General features: G+C 46.6%; 1 protein-coding gene across 1 annotated transcript in view; it reads right to left on the reverse strand.

Annotated features, from left to right (window-relative positions):
- eIF3i (eukaryotic translation initiation factor 3 subunit i) overlaps positions 1 to 13,183 on the reverse strand; it is a 78,083-nt gene extending 64,900 nt beyond the window's left edge. The window contains exon 1 of the mRNA XM_068372370.1: positions 13,028 to 13,183. Coding sequence (XP_068228471.1) covers positions 13,028 to 13,030 — 3 coding nt within the window. The 5' untranslated portion in view covers positions 13,031 to 13,183. The remainder of the gene's footprint in view (positions 1 to 13,027) is intronic.
- Between the last annotated feature and the right edge of the window lie 5,230 nt (positions 13,184 to 18,413).

The following is an 18,413-nucleotide window of genomic DNA, read 5'->3' on the forward strand; positions in this document are numbered from 1 at the left end:
AGACCAGCTGTTGTGCAGCCACCACAGGGCCGATAGAGAACGTATCGAGGCTCCTGTGGGTCACGTCTTGCAGGTAGTGGGCTGTGAAGGTCGTTTGACGCTTCCAGACCCCCGCTTGAAGTACCTGCGTCACAGAGAAGTTTCTCTTGAAGGCCAGGGATGTAGCAATACCCCTGACATCGTGGGCCCGAGGGCGACGTGACGGAGGAGGGTCAGGATTCAGGGCATGGTGGATAACCCTTCGAATCCAAGCAGAGATGGTGTTCCTTGTGACCCTCCTCTTTGTCCTGCCTGTGCTCACAAACAAAGCTCGCACATGAGGACGGACTGCAGCCGTTCTCTTCAAGTAGTACCTCAGACACCTCACTGGGCATAGTAGCAGCTGGTCTGGGTCGTTTGTTACAGAACGGAGACTCGCGATCCTGAAAGAGTCGAACCGAGGATCCGGCACTCCAGGATTCTGAGTCTTGGCCACAAACTCAGGGACGAACCTGAACGTTACCTCCCCCCATCCCCTTGAATGGGCGATGTCGTACGAGAGACCATGAAGTTCACTGACTCGCTTGGCCGAGGCCAAGGCGAGTAGGAAAGCCGTCTTCCAAGACAGGTGGCGATCGGAGGCCTGGCGTAATGGCTCGAAGGGAGGTCTCTTGAGAGACCTGAGAACTCGAACCACGTTCCAAGGAGGGGGTCTCACTTCCGACTGGGGGCAGGTAAGCTCATAGCTACGTATGAGTAAAGAGAGTTCTAGCGATGAAGAAATATCCACGCCCTTCAATCTGAAGGCCAAGCTTAAGGCTGAGCGATAGCCTTTCACTGCCGAGACAGAAAGGCGCATTTCTTCTCGCAGATACACAAGGAAGTCCGCTATTGCTGGAATAGTGGCATCGAGTGGAGAGATACCCCTTCCACGACACCAACCACAAAAGACTCTCCACTTCGCTTGGTAGACTCCCTCAGAGGACCTTCGCAGGTGCCGAGACATTCTCTCCGCAACCTGTTGCGAAAAGCCTCTCTCCGCGAGGAGACGCTGGATAGTCTCCAGGCGTGAAGCCGAAGCGAGGCTACGGCCCTGTGAGGGACACCGGAGTGGGGTTGTCTGAGAAGCTCGTGTCGTGGAGGAAGCTCCCTTGGGAGTTCCGTCAGGAGTTGCAGAAGGTCCGGAAACCATTCCGCGTGATGCCATAGCGGAGCTACTAGAGTCATGGAACAGTTGACCGATAGTCTGGTCCTGTTGAGCACCCTTCTCATCAGACAGAATGGTGGGAAGGCGTACACGTCGATGTTGTCCCACCGTTGCTGGAAAGCATCTTGCCAGAGTGCCTTGGGGTCCGGGACTGGTGAGCAGTACAGGGGCAGCTTGAAGTTCAAGGCTGTCGCGAACAAGTCCACCGTCGGGGAACCCCACAAAGTCAGGACTTTGTTGGCTATCTGAGGATCCAAAGACCACTCGGTACTCACTATCTGCGAAGCCCTGCTCAGACTGTCGGCGAGCACATTCCTCTTGCCAGGAATGAAGCGAGCTGATAGTGTTATCGAGTGGGTTTCGGTCCACCTCAGAGTCTCTACTGCAAGATGGGATAGCTGTTGCGAAAAAGTGCCTCCCTGCTTGTTGATATAAGCCACTACCGTGGTGTTGTCGCTCATCACCACCACGGAGTGACCCGCCAGGAACCGTTGGAACTGTTGAAGGGCCAGAAAGACGGCCTTCAATTCTAGCAGGTTGATGTGTAGGCACTTTTCTGATTCTGACCAAAGGCCTGAGGCCCTCTGGTTCAGAACGTGCGCCCCCCACCCTTCTTTTGACGCGTCCGAAAACAGAGTCAATTCCGGGGGAAGGACGAGAAGACTCACTCCCTTTCGCAGGATCTCGTCGGCCAGCCACCACCGCAAGTCCGTCTGTTCCAGAGACCCCATTGGGATCAGAGTGTCCGGGGAATCGGATCCTTGATTCCACCGGGACTTGAGCCGCCATTGAAGGGATCTCATCCTGAGGCGGCTGTTTGGAACCAGACGGGCCAGGGAGGATAGGTGGCCCAAGAGACGCAACCACGATTGGGCGGGGAGTTCTTTTCGCCTGAGGAAAGGTTCCGCCACCCTCCTCAGCCTTGCTATCCGGTCGTCTGATGGAAAGGCTTTGTGGAGATTGGTGTCTATTAGCATGCCTAGATAAACCAGTCGCTGGGACGGCTGCAGAGAGGACTTCTCGAGGTTTACCACGATCCCCAGATCCTGGCAAAGATCTAGAAGCCTGTCTCGGTGTCGAAGAAGGGTCGACTCCGAGTCTGCTAGGATCAGCCAATCGTCTAGGTAACGAAGGAGACGAATGCCGTTCCTGTGCGCCCAAGTCGAAATCAGGGTGAACACTCTGGTGAACACCTGAGGAGCTGTGGAGAGACCGAAACACAGCACCTTGAACTGGTAGATCTTGTTGTCTAGGCAGAATCTCAGGTACTTCCTGGAAGACGGATGGATTGGGATCTGGAAGTACGCATCCTTTAGATCCAGTGTACACATGAAGTCTTGTGGTCTCACCGCAAGTCTGACTGTGTCTGCTGTCTCCATGCTGAACTGGGTTTGTTTGACAAACCTGTTCAGAGCCGAGAGATCGATGACGGGTCTCCAGTAGCCTTCTTTACAAGAAAGAGTCGACTGAAGAAGCCTGGAGAGCCGTCCACGACCTCCTGGAGAGCACCCTTCTCGAACATGGTCTTGACTTCGGCCTGAAGGGCCAGCCCCTTTGCCGATCCCATGGCATAGGAGCTCAACGACACTGGATTCGCTGTCAGGGGAGGTTGAGATGACGTGAACGGGACGCGATAACCTTGGCCGATCACCGAGATCGTCCAAGCATCGGCCCCGAGATGTTGCCACCTGCGGACGCAACGCTGAAGGCATCCCCCCACAGGTGGACACGCAGGGGGACTGCCACCCCTAGGGCTTGCGGCCGCGGCCGCCACCCCTAGAAGTCTTGCCTCCCCTGGAGGACTTACCACCCCTCTTGACCTTGGCTGGAAAGGGCTGGGGCTTAGACACCACTTTCTTAGCTGCCGGTGCCTGTTTTGGAGCCTTACGAGGCTGTTGCTGCTGTTGTGGCGGGGCTGGAGGCTTATAGGGCCGAGTTGTAAGGGCCCTGTGGAGGAGGGAGTCCGTGCTGGATTTCCTCCACCTCTCAGCTGTTCGCTCCAAGTCTTGAGGCTCAAACAGGCTCTCCCCCAGGAGGGAGGCATGTCGGAGCCTACACACATCTACGGCGGGGACCTTCGGATGGAATCTCTCGGACACAGCATCGCGACGCTTCAACACCGAGTTGGCCCACAGGGTGGTAACCTGGTGCGCCAAGAACTCGATGGAGCGGGTGCCCGAGAGCAAGAAGGTCTCTAGGGCCTTCCTATTGGTCTCCTTGGACAAGTCCTCAGATCGCAATAGGATGCCCAGAGATCCTAACCAGAAGTCCAGCCACGAAGTGGCCTGCATGGCACACTTAGCGACCTTCTCGTGGTTAAGGATCTCTGCCGCCGAGAACGACACCTGCCGGGCAGAGAGTTTCTCCAAGGGAACTCCCTTCGCCAGCTCCTCCACAGAGTGATGGAGCGGAAGAGCGAGGTTGTGCTCACCCAGGATCTCGAAATACCTCCTCTGCTGAAGGCGAGGAGGAGGGATGAGTTTGTTCCCGGCAGTGGAACGACTGGAGGAGGCAAGAAGTGCGAGCTGAGCATTGGCCCTAGCTCTGGCACTCTTCAGCCCCCGAGACCAGGGCAGAGCTGCACTGGTCTTAGGGGCCTTCCGAACGTCGAACACTTCATCCAGAATTGTGTCTTTGCCTTCACGGGGGGGGATGACTGGATCCGTAAGACTGTTAAGTTGCCTTATCAGGCTTAGGACCTGCCAGAAGGCATGTTCGGACTCTTGCTGTTCTCCTCCCTGCGGGCTGGCAGCTAAGTCTCCTGCCCCAGGAATCTCTTCCTGGGGTGATACGTGGACATTCCCCTGGGTAGTCATGGGTTCCTGTCGAATCCTTGCAGAGGATTTAGGGATGGTCTTGGAATCCTTGGGCTCCCTCCTAGGAGGGATACAGGATCCCAACAACGAGGTTCGAGGGGCCCCTTCCTCACGAGACAATTCTCCTGCCTGAAGCGAAGTCTCCCCCCCTGGTGCCGGGGGGAAGACTACCGGTCCACTGGACTCACCTGAGGACGGAAAGGCCTCGTCCACGGGAGAAGGAGAGAGTACTCGTGCAGGAGAGGGGACCCTCGAGACCGACCTCTTGGGAACCAACTTCGCCCTGGGGGAAGTCACCACGAAGTCCACTCCTCTCTTTCTCTTCAGCGTAGGAGAGACAGCCGCTGGTTTGTTACCCTGGCCGGCGAGTGCTGGTTTCATAACCCTCACTAACGCCCGTGCCAGCGGACCAAACCAAGTCTGCTGCTCAAAGGACACAGAGTCCGAAATCCTCGCTAAGGTGAAAGGGATCGGGCGATCCTTTGGAGTGGACACGACGGTACCTGCCTGAAAAGAAGGTGGGGAAGAATGCTGTAATGACCTGTCCTCGTCCTGCAATACCAACCTGTGCTTGGATGGAGGTGATCCCGAGTGCCGTCTAGGAGCACGCGTCCCTGCTGCTACCACCGGCTGTGGAATTCGCCGCGAACTATGGTCGCGCGAGGGTGAACGGTCGCGCAAAGGCGAATGGTTGCGCGAGTGATCGCGCGGGCGCACAGGCGAGCGGTCGCGCGGGCGCGCAGGCGAGCGGTCGCGCGGGCGCGCAGGCGAGCGATCGCGCGGGCGCGCAGGCGAGTGGGCGTGAGGGTGGGCAGGTAAATGAACACGTGTCCGAGGCGACGAACGCAAGCGATGGCGCGACGGCGAGGGATCGTGCTGCCGCGTAGGTGAAGAAGATCGCTGGCGATAATGATCACGTGATGGTAAGCGATGGCGAGCAGCATGTGAAGGTGAATGATTGCGCGCAAGAGGGCGGTCGTTCAGGGTTGCGCGATGAGGAGCAGCATGCGTAAGCGGGCGATCGTTCAGGGTTGTGCGATGGCGAGCAGCATGCGCCGGTGAATGATCGCGTGAAAGGGTGCGATGGTGATCAGCATCCGCAGGAAGGCGATCGTTCAGGGTTGTGCGATGAGGAGCAGCATGCGTAAGCGGGCGATCGTGCAGGGTTGTGCGATGGCGAGCAGCATGCGCAGGTGAATGATCGCGTGAAAGGGTGCGATGGTGATCAGCATCCGCAGGAGGGCGATCGTTCAGGGTATTGCGATGAGGAGCAGCATGCGAAAGCGGGCGATCGTGCAGGGTTGTGCGATGGCGAGCAGCATGCGTAAGCGGGCGATCGTGCAGGGTTGTGCGATGGTGATCAGCATCCGCAGGAGGGCGATCGTTCAGGGTATTGCGATGAGGAGCAGCATGCGTAAGCGGGCGATCATGCAGGTTCGTGCGATGGCGGGCAGCATGTGAAGGTGATCGCTGGCGAACTGGTGATCGCTGGCGAGCTGGTGATCGCTGGCGAGCAGGTGATCGCTGGCGAGCAGAAGGTCGACGCGTGTCCTGTGAGAGGATAGGTTCACGAGCAGGAACGGGAAGATCGCTGGCGCGTTGGCGAACATGTGTTTCTGACACACGATGGTGAGCAGGGAGTTCAGCAGGAACTAAAGGGTGGTCAGAGACCGCAGGGCGATGGTCCTCAAATGAGCGCTGACGCTCGGAAGAGAGCTGACGAGCAGGAGAGCGCTGGCGAGGGGGGCGAACCTCAGGAGAGAGCCGACGAGCAGGTGAGCGTCGGCGAGCAGGAGAGTCTTGGCGAGCAGGAGATCGCTGGCGAGCAGGAGAGCGCTTGTGCGCTGGCCCTGCTCGCGTAAGGGAAGAATCCCTTAGCCCCGAAGGGACCGTTGCCCGTCGGGTGACGAGTTCTCCAGAAGGCGAAGATCCGGCAGGAGATGGAGAGCGGTCCGCAGAGAGGTTCAAGGAGGGCGGAGTAGTCGGTTGAGGCTGACGAGGAGAGTCCCCCCCGGAGGACGAAGACCCAAAAAGGCGCCTCTTAGTCCCCCTGTAAGGGGAAGGGAGGCCCTTGTGGCGTAGAGGGCGGTGAGCCTTACGGCGGAGGCGGCCTCGGGGGAGATCGTCGGGACCATCGGTCCTCCGAAGGGGAGTCTCCTTCAAAACACTTCCCTCAGAAGGAAGCTGGGCAGCAGTCGAGACCGAAGGACTCACTTCCCCCTTCGAAGGATGCACGGAAGGAGGAGGAGAGCCTAGAGCACCATCACCAGCAACAGCACCTGCGTCGGAAGGCCCAGCCACGTCGGAGGCCTCTGTCACCACGACGTCGACAATAGACAGAGGGTCTACCTCCGCTACCACCGGCGACTGTTTAACAGCGGCCCCCAACGAGACAAGGTCAATAAGAGCGACCCTGGAGGGCAAGCCCTTAAGCCCCAGGGACGACCAAATCTGCAACAGATCATCACTGGATAAAGAATTATTATCAATAACCTCCCCCGGAGGAGGAGGGGGAACCGCCTCGCTATGGGAGGCGACGCCCTCTCCCCCCACCGAAGGTAGGGAAACAGAACAAGGGCCTGCGCTCCCACTCGGACGACTCTCCTTAGGAGGCGGACGAGGGGGAGCTTCGGAGGAGGTTTGGGCGGCGGAAGAAGAGTCCCGAGAACCTTCCTCCTTCAAGGCTAACCCCGGAGGAGAACGGTCTCTCTTGGACTTCTTCTTACGCCGACGGCCAAACCTCTCCCACTGGGAGGCAGACCACTCCCTGCACTCACGGCACATGTTATCCTGGTCGCACCGTCGGCCCCGACATTGAGGGCAGAGGGTGTGAGGATCCGTAATCACGTCCGACATGAAAGTCCCACAAGGACGGCCGGCAACTCCAGGGCATGACTGCATATTAAATAAAAGAAAATAACTGAAGGTCAACTTCCAACCAATCACACAAGCTGTAAAGAAAAAGAAGAAAATTAAAGGCTGTCACGAAGGCGATGAACAGACACGTCTGATCACCGCCGAGCCAAAAGTGAAGTGGAGCAAGTCACCGGTGTGTGGAGGGGGGAGGGGTAGCAAGCTACCCTTCCCCACCCCCCGATAACTAGCGCGGGGGTAATTAACCCTCGTTAAAAACTATTGGCTCGTCATTTCAGCTGCGCTAAAAGTAAACCCTTTGTAAATAGCGTGGTTTGTATTTCGGTTACGGAACAAATTACAGTTAATACATAAATAAAATTGTACCATACCATATAGAAAATGGGTGTAGAGAGAGAGAGAGAGAGAGAGAGAGAGAGAGAGAGAGAGAGAGAGAGAGAGAGAGAGAGAGAGAGAGAGAGAGAGAGATTCATGTTATAACAAAAAAAAAAAAAAACTGTAAAATATGTTGTCTGTTTACAATAACAATTGAGGGTCTAGAACACTGTTCTACCGAACAATTTACTTGCGAACAACCAATTATCGTTATCAGCTTTCAAAAACTAGCTAACATAATTAGTCCGTCGTTTTGCGCAACAAATTAACATTTATAATTTCTATTTCTGGGGGTTTAAGATTACAGTTAATACATACAGTAAATAAAATTGTACCATACCATATAGAAAATGGGTGGAGAGAGAGAGAGAGAGAGAGAGAGAGAGAGAGAGAGAGAGAGAGAGAGAGAGAGAGAGAGAGAGATTCATGTTAAACAATCAAACAATAAAACATTTAACTTACCTCTTACAATAAGTTCTTCTAAGCGTAGTTGATGAAAAGACCTGTGCAGTACGATGAGGTGATAATGATGAATGACTGCACAGGGGCATGAAGAGCTTTACTGCTCCTCGGATGACGCCGCAGACGATGCAGGAGAAGCTGCAGGAGGCGGCGTAGTGGCTGCAGGAGGTGTCGTAATGGATGCAGGAGGAGGCATAGTGGCTATAGGAGGTGGCGTAGTGGTTATAGGAGGTGGTGTAAGGGATGCAGGAGGCGGTGTAGCGGCTGCAGGAGGATCTTCTTCTGGTTTTTTGCGCGTAAGAAACATCGTTATTGGGAGTTGTGAACGTTGTTTTTTTTTGTCGACGAAGATGCGCCTATACACAGCCATGACGTCATCAATACGATTGCTGAATTCGACGGCTCTTACCATGTTGTCATCCATTTCTTTGGCCCTTTTTTGGAGGTCTTTGGCAACATTGAAGAGGTCCTGTAAATTATGCAATGTAAGGCCACCTTCTTCAGCTTCGTCACCTTCGTCACTAGCAGACTCGTCTTCCCCCTCACTCGCTGATTTGGTCATTTCCTGTAGGTCCTCCTCTGTCAGTGGGTTTGAGTGGCAGTCGATGAGATTGTTAATTTCATCAGCTGTCATATCCGAGAAGCCTTCAGTCTGCACCAACCGAGCCAGCCTGACAGCCTTATCAACGGCAGAGTGATGGATTTCGTTAGGCGTGAAACCCTCATAGTCATGAGTGATTTTGTTTGGCCACAATTTCTTCCAGCTGGAGATGAGTGTCTGTTCTTTCATGTCCTTTAGGGCATTCTGAATATTAGCCAAACACGTAGCTATGTTGTAGTCCTTCCAATAAGCTTTGATGCTGAAGGTCTCGTCGGTCTCTTCAATGGAGGAGATGAGACCCTCCATTGTTGACTTAGTGTAGAGGGCTTTGAAGGCCCTAATAACCCCCTGATCCATGGGCTGTATAAGGGAAGTGGTGTTGGGGGGAAGGAACTCCACCTGTACCCCTTCATAATGCAAATTAGTTGCATGACCTCCTGCACAGTCCATGAAGAGAACCACTTTAAAGGGCAGGCCCTTTTCAGCCAGGTAAAGCTTTACCTGTGGTATGAAAGAGTTAAGGAACCAATCAAGTGTGAGGGCCTTGGTGATCCATGCCTTTTTATTGGCCATCCAGTACACTGGCAGTAAGGCTTTGTTCTTGTTTTTCAATGCTCGAGGATTCTGTGACTTGTAGATAAGGCCGGGCTTCAGCATGAATCCTGCAGCATTGCCACACATGAGCAGAGTCACTCGATCCTTGTGAGCTTTGAAACCTGTCTTTTTAAGTTCGTCCTTGAAAAGAAATGTTCGGGACGGCATCCTCTTCCAGAAGAGGCCTGTTTCATCCATATTAAAGACTTGCTCCGGGACATAGCCATTTTCTTCTATTATTTCCGGAAACACATCCTCAACATAATGCCTCGCTGCTGCTTCGTCTGCAGAGGCTGCCTCTCCATACAACGACACACTCTGAAGTCCGAATCGCCTCTTAAACTTATCAAACCAGCCCTTGCTGGCAACGAAAGTCGTACGTGGTCGTCGTGGGATAGTCTGGCTTGAGGTACCAGGCAGAGGATCATCTTCGTCGCCGTCGTTTTCTTCCTCATCTTGAACGTTGTCGTCGTCACCACCCTCAGGCACCATAGCATCAAACAAAATTTTAGCCTTACTTCGGATCATGTTTGTATCCAGGGTGATTTTCTTCTCCCTACAATCATGGATCCAAATAGCCAGTGCATTTTCCATTCGCACCATGGTCTTATTCTGGGTGTTTACAACCCTTTTGGCATCTTTCGTGAAAGATATTGCAGCAGTTTTGCGGATGTTCTTCTCTTCCTTCTTTATGTACCGTACCGTGGATTCATTAAGGCCATATTGTCGGGCTACGCTTGCGTAGCTATTTCCCGCTTTCAACTTGTCCAATAAACTCACTTTTTCGTTAATTGTTAACATCTTTCGCTTTTTCTTCGGTTCACTAGATGCACCAAGGGATAAAGAGCGTTTGGGAGGCATCACGAAGGGCTTCACAAAACTTTTACACTTAAAAAATCACCGCGAGACAAAGACTAACTAACCGCGATCTATGGCGAGAAGCGTATACGAGAAAAGCGTGGAGAGATGGGCATCGGGAGAAGCTTGGGCTAGTGAATGGGCCAATGGGGAGTCGAGTTCTCAGCGAGTGCTGGCCAATCAGCTTGCGTTTATGCCCGTGATGCTTAGCGTATACAGACGTGCATTTCTTTTAGTTTTAAAATTTTGTAAAATGATGCAATTACTAATTCTAATTGAATATTTTGTTTTCAAAATTTGTAAAATAATGTAATTTCTAATTTTAATTTAATATTTTTCATTATTATTAATTTTTTAATATTTTTTGATATTTTTAATTTTTTAATATTTTTTAGCCCCGCGAAGCTCTGAACCCGCAAAAGTTGAACCGCGAACTAGCGAGGGACCACTGTAATAAATTCTTTAAAAATTGCTCAAAATAAAAACTATAGAATATGTCTGTCCATCACGGCGGTTAGTGTTAGAAAGGCTGACCTCGGAGGCTCGGTCAGGTCAATCTTGGATCGCAGCGGGGGGATCAAAAATTTTGAAATCAAAAGCAGGCCTACAAGTGCATGGAAATGAAAGGTTAGTTCGTGTGGGGTGATTGACACTGGCTTAATCCTCCTCAACATCTTAACTAGATATTGCCTATCCTAACTTTTGGTTGTATATATAACAAATTAGTGGTATGGCATAATTCCAGGACGTGTCCTAATGAACTACAATATTAACAAGGATGGAAGAATGTAGATTGTGTGAATAGCAAAAACATAAGTCCGAACATCACAAAATTTCCAAGCTTACGACCCCAGCTGATAGGCAAAAGGAGCGCTGCCCAACCTGTGTTACTTTAGTCAGGCAGGAGGCCATGTTTGGGGCAGATTTTACAAACGAGTAACTTGTCCGTAGCTTCAGCAACTGATGCATTAAAATGACAGCAGTATTAAATGGCTATTACAGGATGTGCCCCAACCAACTACAAACTCAACTGAGAAGTAAGAATGTATATTGATAGGACAGCATTAAATTGTAAAAACGAAGGCTTCACAGCCTGAGGAAACACCGGCTCTATCTATCGGGAAATTTTGAAACTAAGCGGGAGGTACTTGTGACTTGTGTGCAGACCGGGCTGAACTTAGATAATATTGCCGTGGTAAAGGTAAATGATAACATTAGGTAAAATGATAAATTAACTTCATATTATGGTATATCGGATCACAATAAAGGACATATGGTATTATTGTACTGTATTACAGGGCAATGTAACCTAGGGAAAAAACTACTTTTTTCTATAAAAAAAAAATTCTGCTCCCGTCAAAAATGACACTCATTCCCGTCGCAAATTAATAGTTTCAGAAATATATATATATATATCTATATCCAACGATAATGAGGGACCCCCAGTGGGAACTCGGGGTTTAGGGTGGGGAAAACATACTGAGGAATCGGCACATAATGGTAAAACAAGCCTTTTCTTCTCAGTACATTACCTTCTTGGATGTAAAATAAACTGATGAAAAAATACGGTAATATTGAGCTGTGCAATCTAACATTAGCAATGTTAGCGTAACATGCTAACATTAGCTGTGTTTTTCATTTATTTTATGTCATTCTGCTGGTCGGTTGTAGTCGCTCTCATTCGTTCATTTGTAAATGGCAGGTTTTGTCCTTCTGCGCATAAACTCCTCCCCCCTACGCATAGACTCCTCCTCCGCCAATAGGATTTCTTCTTCTCTACCGGCGAAATATAACTACAGTATTCGACTTCACCCGCTTTATTCAAGTATGACTTGATCCAGTACAACTATACCATTCCTATTATGTAAAACCCTCGTATACATATTACGTTTAACCCCAGTATTACTCATTTTATTATCCAATACCTTATAAAATCACCTAATTTTATATTCCCATTAAATATTATTTATCATAGACTCCATTTTATCTTGCTATATTTCTATTGTACATTTTGTTATTTTCTTGTCACTCCCAGATTTCACATAAATACTTGCTCTGGACAAGTTTCCCATTCTAGTTCATTCATGTTTACTCTCTAGACTCCGCTGTTTTTCTGTTAACCAATCACGAACTCATACATGTGGAAAGTTTGCACAGGGGGTGGGGGTTAATATTTCCCTACCCCCTTCCCTTATCTGTTTATGTGGTCTCTTCATACCCCTCCCAAGAAATCCTTTTCCGTGGAAACCTTTGTCCTAGTCAGGTCTTCATCATTTCAAGTGAGTTTTTTTTTCGTATTTAGCGATGGAAGTTATAGCAACTTGTAACGGCTGCAGTATTCCATACTTAAAAGCATTTGCTAAATTTCATGGCGATTTTTTTTATATGTCATCAAATGTTGGTAATTTCCTTAAATCACAATGTAATACCCCAACATTTACAGTGTTCCAAGTGTCGTTCATAGAAGTTACGATGTCACAGTCTCAATACCCTGGTGACCCAGAAGTTTCGTCGTCCGGTGTGACGGTCTGAACGATCCGCCGGTCTCAGAATTCTCCTTGACATTGTATAATGGTTCTTTTCCGCCATTAGCTCGCTTCGCTCGCATGAAAATAAAACATCAAGCTCGTATGTACTGGCAAGCGGTAATGTTGAGCTGCGCACGCTAACATTACAGGAAAATAAGACATCAACCTCGTATGCACTGGCAAACGGTAATGTTCGCGCATGCGCAGATTATCAAGGAGAATTCTGAGACCGGGGGATCGTTCAGACCGTCACACCGAGTAATAAAAGTGTCATTAATTTCTTTAATTTAAATGTTTTTAGTGTGCGCAGATCAACATTACCGCTTGCCAGTACAAGTTTGTGACCTGGGAAGGAGGTCCGGGGGCTTGCCCCGTCTAGTTGTGGTATGTAATACAGTAAAACTTTACCGCCAGTGCATACGAGGTTGATGGTAACTTTACCCAATTTTGGAGTAAATGGAGAGCGAGCTCTTGTTAACAAAAATATGATAGTAGAAAAATATGGAAATTAGACTCGGCAAAGAAAGGGGTTGCCCGATATAATAATACAGATAATGGGAGATGAGATTAAAATTATGCAAGATGGGCTGTCAGATTTGGAGGAAACTAATCATCTCCAATCTTTTGTTGTGGATTGAGCTACCTGGACCCTATAGTCCAGCACCCAGATAGCTTATGTGGATCAAAATTCCTTCTTGAATAAAAAATACACAAATATATCAGTGAAGCTTACCATGTTGACCGCAGATGTTTAACTCAATTTCTTTAAAATATCGCAACTTGGTGAAAGATTGTTCACATTAGCAATAGGTGCGACAGCGGTGAACACGACATACTAGAGAGAGGAAAACTCTTCTTCTTGTTTCTTCTTCTATTCTTAATAGGAATTGAAGATCTACCTCGATCTTTGGAGACAATCTACTTCTCTGTAAATATAATACAAAATGAAACATTTGAACTAATCGATGCAGTTATTATATTGAAATGTTTGTCAGTCAGTAAATGTATAACCCTTCACCGAAGGAAATTCTCTCTAATTCCATTCTACCACATGGGTGACATGGGGCTTATTCAAACATACAAACATTGTCCCCATATCACTGATATTGTTTATTTTGATAAAATAATTCACTTTATTTTAAGATTTTACATTAATTCATTTTCAAAACAATCTCCTGTGGTTTCTATATCAAGTTGCAAAAATCATTGCATTAAATGTGGTTTCTTTACAAAAGTACATTTAAGTGGGTTTAGAGATAACTCTTGTCATATAGTTATTTTCACATTAGAAAGGTTATTAAAAACTTTTTCATCCTCTTCTTTATATCCTTATCTTCCCATTTTCCTAGTAGAATAATCAAAGTGTATTTCAATTTGAGTCCTGTTGACTTTACTTTTAACTCGTTTTTTTTTTTTTGTAGCCTATTTTCACAATTTATGATTACGTGTAAAATATCCTCCACTACATTGTAGGATATCAAGAAATGTTGAAAATGGCACATGGCAGAGTGAAATTAAGAGAAACTGGTAATTTAGAGGAGGAGTGGAAGTTAGTGAAAGAAAATATTGTCGGGATTGCAATTGATGTGTATGGCAAGAAGTTTGTTGGAGGCAGCATTAGGGAGGGCAGTGAATGATGGAATGAAGGGGTGAAGGTAAAAGTGGAAGAAAAAAAAGGGGGCATTTGAAGAATGGCTGCATAGTAATAGTGCAGAGAAGTATGGAAGATATAGAGAGAGAAATTTGGAAGTAAAGCGCAAGGTAACTGAGGCAATGAGGGCGGCTGAACAGAGTTGGGGTCAGGGATTGGGTCGTTCATATGAAGAGAATAAGAAGTTTTGGAAAGAAGTGAAGAGAGTAAGGAAGGCTTGCTCGAGAATTGAAGAGACAGCCAAAGATGAAAATGAAAGATTGTTAAAAGGGGAGGAGGCAAGGAAAATGTGGGCGGATTATTTTGAAAGTTTACTGAATGTTGAGGATAATAGGGAGGCAGAGGTACCAGTGAAGAGAGAGAGAGAGAGAGAGAGAGAGAGAGAGAGAGAGAGAGAGAGAGAGAGAGAGAGAGAGAGAGAGAGAGAGAGAGAGAGAGAGAGAGAGGATTAGATGCAACGAGAGTAGGAAAAGCACCTGGTAGGGATGGTGTGAGAACTGAGATGTTGAAGGAAGGGGATGTGACTGTACTTGAATGGTTGGTGAGATTGTTTAATAGGTGTTCTGTGTTATCAATGGTACCACTAGATTGGATTTGTGCATGTATTGTACCACTATATAAGGGTAAGGGAGATGTGCATATGAGTGTTGTAATTCAAGGGTACTAGTTTGTTGAGGGGTTGGAAAAGTGTATGGTAGAATACTCATTAATAGGATTAAGCATAAAACAGAGAATGCAATCTTAGAAGTACAGGGTAGTTTTAGAAGAGGTAGGGGATGTGTGAATCAGATTTTTACAGTTAAGAAGATATGCGATAAATATTTAGCAAAAGGTAAGGAGGTGTATGTTGTGTTTATGGATCTGGAGAAAGTGTATGATAGAGTTGATATGGAAGCGATGTGGAATGTGATGATGTTATATAGAATTGGTGGAAGGTTGTTGTAAGCAGTGGAAATTTTCTACAAAGGTAGTAAAGCATATGTCAGGATAGGAAGTGAGGTGAGCAATTAGTTTCCGGTGAGAGTGGTGCTGAGACAGGGATGTGTGATGTCGCCATGGTTGTTTAACTTGTATGTTGATGGAGTGATGAGAGAGGTGAACGCTCGAGTGCTTGGGCGAGGATTGAAACTGGTAGACGAGAATGACCATGAATGGGAGGTTAATCAGTTGTTGTTTGTGGATGATGCTGTACTGGTTGCAGACGTGGAGGAGAAGCTTGGCCGATTAGTGACAGCATTTGGAAGGGTGTGTGAGAGAAGGAAGTTGAGAGTTAATGTGGTTAAGAGTAAGGTTATGAGATGTACGAGAAGGGAAAGTGGTGCAAGGTTGGATGTCATGTTGAATGGAGAGTTACTTGAGGAGGTGGATCAGTTTAAGTACTTGGGGTCTGTTGTTGCAGCAAATGGTGGAGTGGAAGCAGATGTACATCAGAGAGTGAATGAAGGATGCAAAGTGTTGGGGGCAGTGAAGGGAGTGGTAAAGAATAAAGGGTTGGGCATGGGTGTAAAGAGAGTTCTGTATGAGAAAGTGATTGTACCAACTGTGATGTATGGATCGGAATTTTGGGGAATGAAAGTGACAGCGAGACAGAAATTGAATGTGTTTGAGATGAAGTGTCTGAGGAGTATGGCTAGTGTATCTCGAGTAGATGGGGTTAGGAACGAAGTAGTGAGAGTAAGAACGGGTGTAAGAAAGGAGTTGGCAGCTAGAGTGGATATGAATGTGTTGAGGTGGTTTGGCCATGTTGAGAGAACGGAAAATGGCTATCTGCTAAAGATGGTGATGAATGCAAGAGTTAATGGGAGAAGTACAGGAGGAAGGCCAAGGTTTAGGTGGATGGATGGAGTGAAGAAAGCTCTGAGTGATACGAGGATAGACGTGAGAGAGGCAAGAGAGCGTGCTGGAAATAGGAATGAATGGCGAGCGATTGCGACACAGTTCCGGTAGGCCCTGCTGCTTCCTCCATTCGCCTTGGATAACCGCAGAGGTAGCAGCAGTAGGGGTTTCAGCATTATAAAGTTTCATCTGTGGTGGATAACGGGGGAGGGTGGGCTGTGGCACCCTAACAGTAACAGCCGAGTTTTTCAGGCTGGGAGGAATATAGAGAGGAAAGGTCCCCCTTTTTTCATTTGTTTGATGTCGGCTACCCCTCAAAATTGGGGGAAGTGCCTTGGTATATGTGTGTACATTGCATGTGCTACATAAAGTTGTATTTGTCATCTTAAATTTATATAAATGTACAATTACTCTTACATCCCCAATCTCAAATTTCCAATCAAGATTTTTGTTTTTTTATTTCTATAATTAGGTGCCTCACATTTTTCGATAACTAGTGTACACGACTCGTCATAGTGACTGCTAAATATTTATATGTGTATGCACCCACTCGTACCCCCTCTTATCAGGATATGGCTCCTCACTCTCCTCTTACCCAAGGGACGAGGTCAATGTGTTGATTTTGTCAATACGAGAGTTGTTGTAGTACACGTGAGCGCGTCTAGTGAAAAGTTGTGGGTAAAGTAAAAAAAATAAGCTCTAAATGTGTTATGAAACTAAAACGAAAATTGACAACAAAGACAAAACAGGAACGAGACCGAAGGGAAAGACCATAAGAAACGATGACGAAGAGACTTGTCCAGAAGAGAAAGTTGAAATGGAATCAGTTGATTGCTCTGAATGCAATAAAACGGTAACAAAGAAACAGTATGGTGTTGCCTGTGTCATTTGTAAGTAGTGGTACCACAATGGTTGTGTTAAACTAGGCAGAGATGAATATAAAGTACTGCAGAACAGTAAGCTAGAATTATGAAATAAGCCTTCTGATAGCCAAAACGTCCGTGAAACCAAAAACGCAAACCGAGGCCAATACTGGTCAAAATGAAAAGTGAAAGGGAAAGTGGGCAATAATAGTAAAGACTCTAGATTTAGGAAATTGGCAGGAAACAAGGGAGAATAAAGAGAGAGAGAAATGGGAGGTCTAAGGGGAGGACTGCAAATAAAGAACCAAAATGGTAAAGATGGATGATACATTAAGAAAGAGAAATTACACAGAAAGAAAATTTTTTTGCCAGAGCGAGTAAGGTGAACATGGGCTATAAGGAAAAAGGAAAATATAACTAAAAAATAAAAATAAAAAAAAAACTTTAAAATTTATCTGTTGAATATACAATGCTTAACAGAACAAAACCCGATGGAAGTTGAAAAGGAATTGAATAAAAGAAATAAACTATTTTGCTGGACAGAAACACAAAAATGTAGATGGATTAAACCCCACACCGAAAGACAGATAAATTAAACTTAAGTAAACATGAAGAATATGAATGATAAGAAGGGAGGGAGCTTAATGATACTTTTTACAGCAGAAATAGTGATAGCATATGATTGGAAAGCAAATAGAAACTAAAAATAGACATAATGTGTATAGTGCATACAATTATACCTTGAAATTATTATTAGTCTATTTTTTTTTTTTCAGAAGGAAATACCAAAGAAGACAAAAATGGGGACAAAACAATAAGACAGGAAATGTAATGTAAAAAAAAAAAAAAATATGAGAAGTCTAAAAGAAAGGGAGTCATTAATGGTATTAGGGGACTTTAATGGTCATGTAGGATTTTTAGGATATCAGTATTTAGATACGAATGGGAAAATGATTTTAGATTGAATGAATGATCATGGGTTAGTGTTACTGAATGGAGAAGTTATATGTAAAGGGGTCCACACTTGGGAAAGATTGCAACACAAAATGTAATAGACTACGTTCTAGTAAATATGCAAATGTAGAAAAACTTTAGAGAAATAAATATAGACGATGAAAAATAAAATTTTGATATCTCAGATCATAATCTGATCACAATAGAAATCGAATCTAAGATTGAGCAGAATAAAAGATATAATAAGGGAAGATGGAAAGAAGTAAAATACTTCTGGATAGATGAAAATAGTTTAAGGGAATACACTACAAGAGTAGATGAAATTGTCAGTGTTTTAATGCTTTTATTCTACCTTGATTTGAGTATTGTTCTCCTGTCTGGTCTTCAGCTGCTGATTCTCTTCTTAATTTATTGGACAGAAACTTACAGTCTATTAAATTTCTTATTCCTGATCTAGATATTAATCTTTGGCACCGTCGTTCAATTAATTCATTATGCATGTTGCATAAGGTTTTTCATAATTCTGACCATCCTCTACATTCATATTTTCCTAGGCAATTCCATCCTGTTCGTAATACTAGACAGGCACTTAATTCTAATAACCAGACCTTTTCCATCATGAGGCTCAATACTACACAGTATTCTAGAAGTTTTATTCCAGCTGTGACCAAGTTGTGGAATGATCTTCCTAATCAGGTAGTTGAATCAGCAGAACTTCAAAAGTTCAAAGTTGCAGCAAATGTTTTTATGTTGAACAGGCTGACATAAGTCTCTTTATAGTTTGTATATGACATGTCTGTTTTGACGTTGTTACT

The sequence above is a fragment of the Palaemon carinicauda genome, chromosome 4 (assembly GCF_036898095.1).
Source record: "Palaemon carinicauda isolate YSFRI2023 chromosome 4, ASM3689809v2, whole genome shotgun sequence".
Lineage (NCBI taxonomy): Eukaryota > Metazoa > Arthropoda > Malacostraca > Decapoda > Palaemonidae > Palaemon > Palaemon carinicauda.